Source organism: Pygocentrus nattereri, chromosome 21, assembly GCF_015220715.1.
Source record: "Pygocentrus nattereri isolate fPygNat1 chromosome 21, fPygNat1.pri, whole genome shotgun sequence".
NCBI lineage: Eukaryota > Metazoa > Chordata > Actinopteri > Characiformes > Serrasalmidae > Pygocentrus > Pygocentrus nattereri.
In genome coordinates this window covers 34,290,871-34,301,595 of record NC_051231.1, presented here as the reverse complement: position 1 = coordinate 34,301,595, position 10,725 = coordinate 34,290,871, and the positions used below count along the sequence as shown (strand labels likewise).

Sequence of the window (10,725 nt, the reverse complement as noted above, 5' to 3'; positions counted from 1 at the left end):
CAGTAGCAGTAACTCTAACCAATCAGCTCTCAGTAGCAGTAACACTAACCAATCAGCTCTCAGTAGCAGTAACTCTAACCGATCAGCTCTCAGTATCAGTAACTCTAACCAATCAGCTCTCAGTAGCAGTAACTCTAACCAATCAGCTCTCAGTAGCAGTAACTCTAACCAATCAGCTCTCAGTAGCAGTAACGCTAACCAATCAGCTCTCAGTAGCAGTGACTCTAACCAATCAGCTCTCAGTAGCAGTAACTCTAACCAATCAGCTCTCAGTAGCAGTAACTCTAACCAATCAGCTCTCAGTAGCAGTAACTCTAACCAATCAGCTCTCAGTAGCTGTAATGGGGCTGGACCTTATTCTCTTCTCACACCGGCTCTGGCGGAGATCAGCGCTGCATTACTAGGACGAACCACAAGGGGGCGACATCTAACACTCTGCTGCCCCCACTGCCGAAGGAAGCGCGGGGGGCTTTTACTGGGACTGAGTTGCACAGACAGACAGGCAGACAGACAGACAGACAGACAGACAGGAGGACTGTGATGTGATGGAGGCTCAGAGAGACGCGCGTGCAGCAGGCGGAGATTAAAAACAGCCGCTCGGTGTGAAGACCGGAGGAGGAAGAGCAGCGCGCGCTGCAGGTAAGGGGGGATAAAAGGAGGGCAGAGCACATTCTGTGATTACATGCACTCAGTGACGTGAGCGCGCGCGCCAGCCATCCTCCTCATCCTCACTTCGTGCTCTCTGGCTGATGTCACGTAGGCAGCGCGGACGCGCGCGAGCCGCAGGTAGGCAGCGCGGTTTTATACCTTCATCCTCACTGTAGGGCCGGGACGCCGAGGCTCGCGAGGCCCCGAGCTCGTCTAGCGTGAATGAATCAGCCGAGATGCCCCCCTGTGTCTTTAAAGGGCCCATAGCCCCCGTTTCGCTCCGGGTCCAGTTGTGTGTCTTGCGTAATCCATGTCCAGCCTCTCCTGCCCCTCACAGTGAGACGGCCTGTCTTCCTTACTGTGCCTTTAAGACTGGAGCTTGATTCTCTCCACTGTCCCAAAGATGAAAGTGCTGTTTATCTGATGGGGGCAGTTTTGGGGTCTACCAGTACTTCCAGGTGGTTGTTAGGAGCCCCATTTTCTCTGGAGTTTTTTAAAGGGCCCGTATCCTTAATTTCTTGTAATCTTTTCATGATATTTGTGTTGGTTGTTGACATTTTCTAACTTATGTGTATAATTTAGGCCAGGAGTCGGCAGCCTGTGGCTCGTTTACTGCCCTGTCGCGGCTCCACAGCTGAATCAGATCAGCAGGTGATAATAAAATAATCCTCCTCTACAGTAAAATAAAGCTCTGCTGATCCTTCAACTCAGTTTAACAGTAAATGGTCTTAAACGCTGGAGTTAATGTAGAACTGCTGATTCACCCTTTAACCCTGAAGATCAGCGCAGACGGCTGGTCACCATAGCAACACAGATGACCGTCTCGCCCAGCTAGTAGCTACGAAACGGCAAAGAGAGAGATTTAAGACGGACGTCGATAATCTGGAGACGAATGGGCTGATTAGTGTTTATAGTCACTCCAGCTGGTTTCCTGATACGTTTAACCTGCAGAGAGAAACTGAAACACTGAAAAGGCGCGAAGCTGAAGTCGCTTCTCATTTGAAACGTTCCACCTTAAATGGTGCAGCAGTTACATTCTGGCTCCTCAGGCATCATTTAAGGTGGAACAGGACAATTCTAACAAGAAGCTGGCGAATGAGAAGCGACATCAGCCTCGTAAAAGAGACATTGTAGAATAAACTGTTCTAGTATTGAGGAAAAGTTTCCTGCTGGAGATGCGAGAAAAGCGTCTGTGTTTTTCTCACACACTGAGACAGATTTACAGCCAAGACGGCAAAATGGATTTAAAACATTGTGGCTCTTTGTTACTATGGCTTTGATATGCAAATGAGCTCTGTTCTAAGTTTCATTCAGAGAGCAGTCCAGGCTGAAACACTCCTTATAACTTCAGTGTGAGTGGGCGGAGTTAAACTGCTGTGGAATAGACAGTAATGCTAATAATAATAATAATAATAATAATAATAATAATAAAAATCCAGGTTGTCTGTGTTTCACTGAAGGTGTTTGAAGGTCAGTATCTGCAGATCTGAGATCATAAACAGACACACATTCAGGAGCTTTAAGGTCATTTAGAGCTTTCACCTCTGTCTAACAGACCCAGGCGGTCAGTGCGGAGTGCGGACAGGGTGATTTGAGCTCTGAATAGGCGGATAAATGTCGATGCGCTGGTTGCTGTGACATCACAGGCCGTGTCTAGAGTTTATCATTTACTTCCAAAGACTGGGGATGTTTTTCCATGATATGAGCCCTTTAATGCATGTGTTTATATATTGGCTTAATGTACTGATTTTACTATTAATGAGAAAGTCACATAAAATGAGCATAAGTAGTTTCTTATGCTCCGGAGCGATTTTATCCAACGCTGCTCTGGGCTGTCTCTGTAAAGCGCCACATTCCTATTGATATTGTGTTTGTGGACGATGTAGCGCATGTTCGTCCTTTTATCTTCCTCTTCTCTCCTTCGCAGGCTGCCAGCTGCTTTGCTCTTCAGTGTGTGATGGATCCAGAAGCCCCGCCCCCTGGCCTGCAGACCCCGCCCCCTGCTCCTCTTCGTGCATGCTCTGAATCTGCCACTGCTGAGCACTGAAGGCCGGAGCGCGGAGAAAAACCTGCAGATGAGAGCGAAATGTCCGGACACTGTTCGCCTCTTCTCTCCTGGGTCACTCTGCTGCTGTGCCTGAGCAGCGTGACCCACCAGGTCAGCGCTATTTGGCGTCCTGCGTCATCACAGCGCGAACGCAGGGGAGTAAACACCAGAGATCAGCCTTACAGCCAGGTGGCGCTGCTGCCCGTCAAAAGCAGGGGTGCTGAGTTTGATTCAGAGCAGCAGGACGGACCCAATGGGGTCAGTCTTGCTCTGGACAAGCGAACGGCGATTAGTAAGAGAGCAGTTAGTGAAAAAGCAGCTAGCGAGGCTGATGCTGGGCCTTTGTGTGCCTACCGCGTCCTGGAGGACGGCAAAGAGGGACGGTTGTGTTTCCGTCACACTCAGGTGGACGTCACATGTCCCAGCGGTACCTGCCGGCAGGTGAGGTCACCCGGAGGACACCTGGTGGCGAACATGCTCTCCAATGGCAGTGTGCTGCTCCAGTGGACACACGATGGAAGGGGCAGATCACATAACCCAGGGAACTTGGGGGTCCCATCAGGAGCCCCTGAACTCACAGCGAGTCCAACAGCAGGGGGCGATGGAGAGACTGTACCCACCCCACCAAAGAGCCCCAGCAGGGGGCAGCAGAAACAGAAGGGGGGTTTTAGAATGAGCTGCTGGTGGAACGGCAGCTACACGCAGTTTGAGTGTGCAAGCATTATTCTGGGCAGCAGCTGCAGGGACTTCCTGCTGACTGAGCTCCACGAGAACGTGCCCTATCGCATCTGCCTGCAGCCTCTGTGGACGGTTTGGGATGGAGCCGAGACGGGAAAGCCTCACGGGAATAAGATGAAAACGGTCTGGTTCCAAACCAAAATTGTCTGGTTATAATTAATATTGCACTGTTCTGTAAAGTAAACACGTAGGCTAATAAAGCACATTATATTTCTGATATATATGGACTGTAGTACGGCTACAGTCACTCTGACAGACTGTAATACACTACAGGAAGCGTAGGGGGCGATACGGCTTCTACTGTTTCATTTAAAAAGCTCTATAATGTTCATATGATCCACACAGTCGCTCTGACAGACTGTAATACACTACAGGAAGCGTAGGGGGCGATACGGCTTCTACTGTTTCATTTAAAAAGCTCTATAATGTTCATATGATCCACACAGTCGCTCTGACAGACTGTAATACACTACAGGAAGCGTAGGGGGCGATACGGCTTCTACTGTTTCATTTAAAAAGCTCTATAATGTTCATATGATCCACACAGTCGCTCTGACAGACTGTAATACACTACAGGAAGCGTAGGGGGCGATACGGCTTCTACTGTTTCATTTAAAAAGCTCTATAATGTTCATATGATCCACACAGTCGCTCTGACAGACTGTAATACACTACAGGAAGCGTAGGGGGCGATACGGCTTCTACTGTTTCATTTAAAAAGCTCCATAATGTTCATATGATCCACACAGTCGCTCTGACAGACTGTAATACACTACAGGAAGCGTAGGGGGCGATACGGCTTCTACTGTTTCATTTAAAAAGCTCTATAATGTTCATATGATCCACACAGTCGCTCTGACAGACTGTAATACACTACAGGAAGCGTAGGGGGCGATACGGCTTCTACTGTTTCATTTAAAAAGCTCCATAATGTTCATATGATCCACACAGTCGCTCTGACAGACTGTAATACACTACAGGAAGCGTAGGGGGCGATACGGCTTCTACTGTTTCATTTAAAAAGCTCTATAATGTTCATATGATCCACACAGTCGCTCTGACAGACTGTAATACACTACAGGAAGCGTAGGGGGCGATACGGCTTCTACTGTTTCATTTAAAAAGCTCTATAATGTTCATATGATCCACACAGTCACTCTGACAGACTGTAATACACTACAGGAAGCGTAGGGGGCGATACGGCTTCTACTGTTTCATTTAAAAAGCTCTATAATGTACATATGATCCACACAGTCGCTCTGACAGACTGTAATACACTACAGGAAGCGTAGGGGGCGATACGGCTTCTACTGTTTCATTTAAAAAGCTCTATAATGTTCATATGATCCACACAGTCGCTCTGACAGACTGTAATACACTACAGGAAGCGTAGGGGGCGATACGGCTTCTACTGTTTCATTTAAAAAGCTCTATAATGTTCATATGATCCACACAGTCGCTCTGACAGACTGTAATACACTACAGGAAGCGTAGGGGGCGATACGGCTTCTACTGTTTCATTTAAAAAGCTCTATAATGTTCATATGATCCACACAGTCGCTCTGACAGACTGTAATACACTACAGGAAGCGTAGGGGGCGATACGGCTTCTACTGTTTCATTTAAAAAGCTCTATAATGTTCATATGATCCACACAGTCGCTCTGACAGACTGTAATACACTACAGGAAGCGTAGGGGGCGATACGGCTTCTACTGTTTCATTTAAAAAGCTCTATAATGTTCATATGATCCACACAGTCGCTCTGACAGACTGTAATACACTACAGGAAGCGTAGGGGGCGATACGGCTTCTACTGTTTCATTTAAAAAGCTCTATAATGTTCATATGATCCACACAGTCGCTCTGACAGACTGTAATACACTACAGGAAGCGTAGGGGGCGATACGGCTTCTACTGTTTCATTTAAAAAGCTCTATAATGATCATATGATCCACACAGTCGCTCTGACAGACTGTAATACACTACAGGAAGCGTAGGGGGCGATACGGCTTCTACTGTTTCATTTAAAAAGCTCTATAATGTTCATATGATCCACACAGTCGCTCTGACAGACTGTAATACAGTACAGGAAGCGTAGGGGGCGATACGGCTTCTACTGTTTCATTTAAAAAGCTCTATAATGTTCATATGATCCACACAGTCACTCTGACAGACTGTAATACACTACAGGAAGCGTAGGGGGAGATACGGCTTCTACTGCTTCATTTAAAAAGCTCTATAATGTTCATATGATCCACACAGTCGCTCTGACAGACTGTAATACACTACAGGAAGCGTAGGGGGCGATACGGCTTCTACTGTTTCATTTAAAAAGCTCTATAATGTTCATATGATCCACACAGTCGCTCTGACAGACTGTAATACACTACAGGAAGCGTAGGGGGCGATACGGCTTCTACTGTTTCATTTAAAAAGCTCTATAATGTTCATATGATCCACACAGTCGCTCTGACAGACTGTAATACACTACAGGAAGCGTAGGGGGCGATACGGCTTCTACTGTTTCATTTAAAAAGCTCTATAATGTTCATATGATCCACACAGTCGCTCTGACAGACTGTAATACACTACAGGAAGCGTAGGGGGCGATACGGCTTCTACTGTTTCATTTAAAAAGCTCTATAATGTTCATATGATCCACACAGTCGCTCTGACAGACTGTAATACACTACAGGAAGCGTAGGGGGCGATACGGCTTCTACTGTGCAGGCACTGTTTTGAATGAAGACAATGATTTAATAGGTTAATTTAATAAAAGTTGATAAGCTAATGAATTATGTAGATGAGCCTCCATGTGACATAAAACGAGCACCTTGTTCTACACATTGCTTATTAATGGTTCTTGTTTTTCTGTTATACTGTCTGCAGACTGCGGAGATTTGGGACGGAGCTGGCTGTGTGGACTTCAGCGTTTCTCCCTCTGGGATGCAGGACATTGTCATTGCCATGACGACGGTGGGCGGAGCCATCTGTGTGATGCTGGTCATCATCTGCCTGCTGGTGGCTTACATCACTGAGAACATCATGAGTCCCTCAGTACAACACACACTTGCTGCACGACACTCCACACGGTCACATAACACACACCTGTAAACATACACACACACAAACGTTTGTCTTACATTCCTTGTGAGGACTTCCAAAGATTTCTATTGATTTTTTATGACTGTAGCCAAGTAATACCACACCTACACCTACAGCTAAACTCTAACCCTAACCTTGACCTCAGTAACCAAAAGCAATTTTTCTGCTCTTTTTAGTCTTTAAAGGGGTTAAATCAACACAGGTTTTCATGAGGACCAGCAAAATGGTCACCTATCATTGTGATGACAGCTAGTCCTTACAAGGATAGTAAGACAAGCACACGCACACACTTGCAGCTCTCACACAGCCCACACACTGCACTCTCACACACTCTCTAAATCTGTCCCTCGGCCTGTGATGCAGCGCTGAAACCACACGCCAAAAAGACTGTGGAGAAACGGACTCCAGTTAAACAAGAGCAGTATTTTATTCTCTTCCTGGAAGCAAAAAATGACGTATAAACAAATCCTTCAGATTTGAACCACATTACATAGAACTGAAACAGCCGTTTCAGTAAATAATCTCATCTCAGTAATAGGCGGAGTTTGGGGCACCCCCTACTGCCCCCCATACTATGCCAAAAACCAAGCATAGGTTCACAGTGGTGGAGAACTTTGCTCAGTGCTCAATTCCTGCTGGTTAGTCAAACTCTGCTTAACTTCGTTGTGTCGCTGACTCCGCCCGCTTTGCGGCGCCAACGGTCACCAGAAATCAGCAGCTCTCAATTAAATTTAATGACTTCTGACCTCTTCGTTGCGGTGCGTAGCTGCCGGTGTGAACACAGGATAACTCGGTACGAAGGGCAACATCGCAGCCCTAGTGAGGGTCCAGTATGGCAGGGGTCTGTTTGCAGCCGTGCTGGGAATACATGCTGTCTAGCACTGAGTGGGCATGACGTTCACTGTTTTGAGAGAGTGGGATGTCAGGTGGCTGAGCTGAGGTGGTATGTATTTTAACAGTCTAATTAAAAAGTATAAATAAAGTAGAAGAATGTGCTGGCAGCCTGTGTTGTGGCGTTGCTGCTGTTTAATGTTGGGCTGTTTTAGGTTCATTCGTATGAGGACTTTTAGGTTGAAGAGCCTGAATGCGAGTGGGGTGGTGGGTTTTCTGGAGCAGCGCCGAGGGCTGTGCTCTGTTTCAGCTGTTAGTGCTGGAGAAGTTGTGTTTCTTCTCACGGTGTTTGGCGCTGTTTTCAGCAAATGAACAATAAAGCAGCGTTGTGGAGCGTAACTGAGTCATCCTGAGAACCCCAAATATTACAAAAGCAATATCTGAACCCACCCCCCCAAAAAAAAACATAATCACTTACCCAACAAACAAATATCCTAATAGTTGAATATTTGGGTCCAGCTCTAATACATACGTGTGTATGTATACATGTATACATATCGCTGTTGTAAAACCTCGTATCTCCAAAATGTTAACTTTACAGGAGAAGGAAAAAACCTGCTTTACTTTTAATGTAAGTCAATGGAACCAGAGGGTTTTCCAAGTCATTTTAAGCCATTTCTTTTGGTCCATTCATCGTGAAATTTAAACACAATGTAAAGGGCAATAAGTAGTTTTAAATTAGGTCAGAAACTGTAAAATGAGAAAAAATACAAGATACAAGGTTTTGTTCCAACAACAGTGGTATGTTTCTATTCTTAGCCGAGTCTAACTCGCCTTTTTACATGCATTTCTTGCCATATAGTGTTATTATGGTTTTTTGCAGTTGTTTTAGTGCTCAGGTACACACCTAAATAATCTGTAGGCCAATAATTTGGGGCAGTCGTGGGCTGGAGGTTAGGGAACTGGCCCTGTGACCAGAAGGTTGCCGGTTTGATCCCCAGAGCCGACAGCACATGACTGAGGTGTCCTTGAGCAAGACACCCAACCCCCAACTGCTCCCCGGGCGCCGTGGATAGGGCTGCCCACCTCTCTGGGAAAGTGTGCTCACTGCCCCCTAGTGTGTGTGTGCTCACTAGTGTGTATGTGGTGTTTCACTTCACAGAATGGGTTAAATGCGGAGGTGAAATTTCCCCGTTTGTGGGATTAAAAAGTGTCACTTGATCTATTCAACAGCCCCACACTATTGCTTTTAATGCAGTTCCTCTACCTACAGGCTCGGCTGACCATTCCTAGCTAAAGCTAAAACGGCAGTTATAGGTGAAACCGTAGTCTCTGGTATAAAACCAAAGGGCAGCATGTCTTTAAATGCGTCGTTCATAGTGCTTATTTGTGCATGCCGGTTGGCCGTAATAGCATCGAAAATGAATATTCATTGCTCTCCTGAGCACAAACCTCAAACTCCGCCTATAACCTCATTAGATCAGGCACAGAAGGAAAGTCTGAGCTGAACTTTCATTTAAAGCGATACACCCCATCACTCATCTTGACCTACGTGACCACAAACCTTCACCAATAAGCTGTTGTGCTCACTGCCTGTGACCTTGGACTGACCTGTGTTCATTTCCTGCAAATAATAATGTGTTTACCATTGAACTGTGCACAGACTTAGGAAACTAGGATTAGCCACTTAGCTGTAGGACCATGCTGTAAAAATGATCAGCTGTAATAAGAGCAATGGATGCGTGTTTCATCAGACTGTGTTAGTGATGTGAGTTTATGATGAGTTTACATTGAAGTTCAGACAAAAATCAGACTTTCAAATTGAAAAATCCACCAATTATTCAAAATTCCCCCATAACTCAGTGTGTGAGGTGTAAACACAAAGATTCCGAGCGGTTTGGTGTGAAACGGTTCAGACGTCTTTACAGTGGTGGTGATGGGAACCGGGCGTCGCCATGACTACAACACAGATATAGACACTTTATTTACCATCCAGAACCACCAGAGAACCTACACGAGTCTTCTGAGCTTATATGGAATGCTGATGATGGAAAACAGTGGAAAATCTGGAATAATGAGTTTTCTTTGGGGACTATTTTGCCGCACAGCGCCCTGCATGTCTCCCTCCACCATGAATGGAGTTGAAGTTCTCTGAACTCTCATAAAACAGCGTCTCAGTCATCAGGCAGTGAATTCAGAACCAGTTCATGTAGGAACTTTCTGTGAGGAGCTTTTAGAGGGGGACGTCTGGTTCCTATCACCACCACTGTGAGCGGTTCTGACTCGGCAAGTTTATCTAGAACCGAGCGTTTCACACCAATCCGCTCAGAACCACTCGGTTTACATCTGAACCAGTTAAATATGTACAAATTTTGGACAATCGGCAGACTTCCCCTTCAACACAACTGTAGTCCATCAGCTAAGACATGTTTAGAGTCTTCAGAGCCACATGCAGAGCTACGAGGCTAATGTAGCTAAGAAGTAACGGAAGCTTCTGGGAGCTCAGCCGCTAGTTTGGCATTTTTATTGTCATACAATGTCAATAATCAATAATCAAGGCTGTTAGAGATGAATGAAACAGCTCTACAGGGATGATTCGGGCCTGCAGTTAGCGTCACGCTAAATAGACTAGGCTATCATTGCTTGAAAGCTACATTAGCCGCATAGTTCTGCTGCAAAAGCTAAAGCAGCACATTTCAAACTCCAGACACTACGTTTGGGGCGAAGGGGGTTAAAAACCAGGCAGGTTTGATTTTTAAACCGCCTGAAAATGCTATCGTGGCTATCAGTGGACAGAAGCTGGTGGAAATGAGAAGCTGTGCATGTGCGCTAATGCTAATGCTAATGCTAACTGGCTCCCACTAGCCTTCACGTGCCATTAGCAGCGTTAGCATTTGAGGTGAAGTCTGACGCGAAACCCGAAGCATTTCTCTGCTTTCTCCTCTAATAAAGCAGCTCTGTTTTATTCCTGCGCATCGCCGTGAACGCGTTCCGTCCACAGACGCCGTCCCTGTGGCGGATCCAATAAGACTAATGCCTTATAGCTGTTGGAGGGCCAGCCGTTATCGCTCTGGCTGGTGAGGACGTTTGAATACTGTGCTTTTTTTCCTCTCTTATACAAATCCTCTCGTGTCAAACAATAAAGGAATAAATATAACCTAAATGTTTCTGTCCTGCCTCTTTTTGTGTGGCCTACTGATATAGATATACCGACTTACGCCAAATCTGTGTGGTTATGGCCCTCAGACACGCATTAATCTGGTTTTCCTTCCATTTAATAACAGATTTACTTAATGTTATACATCACTACATTATACTGTATTTTTATTTCTGCTTATTTCTGTCATTTGATTT

The 10,725-nt window shown here is 45.8% G+C and overlaps 1 protein-coding gene across 2 annotated transcripts; it reads left to right on the top strand.

Moving 5' to 3' along the window:
• The first annotated feature begins 416 nt into the window (after positions 1-416).
• fndc10 (fibronectin type III domain containing 10) lies at positions 417-8,422 on the top strand. 2 transcript variants are annotated; one of them, XM_037532023.1, is made up of 3 exons: positions 417-639; positions 2,576-3,556; positions 6,325-8,422. In XM_037532023.1, exons 2-3 carry the CDS (start codon positions 2,735-2,737, stop codon positions 6,547-6,549), a joined length of 1,047 nt encoding a protein of 348 aa, XP_037387920.1. In that variant the 5' UTR covers positions 417-639; positions 2,576-2,734; the 3' UTR covers positions 6,550-8,422. The 2 variants fall into 2 exon arrangements, with proteins under 2 accessions (XP_037387920.1, XP_037387921.1); XM_037532024.1 differs by lacking the exon at positions 417-639 and adding an exon at positions 696-786.
• Positions 8,423-10,725: the final 2,303 nt, after the last annotated feature.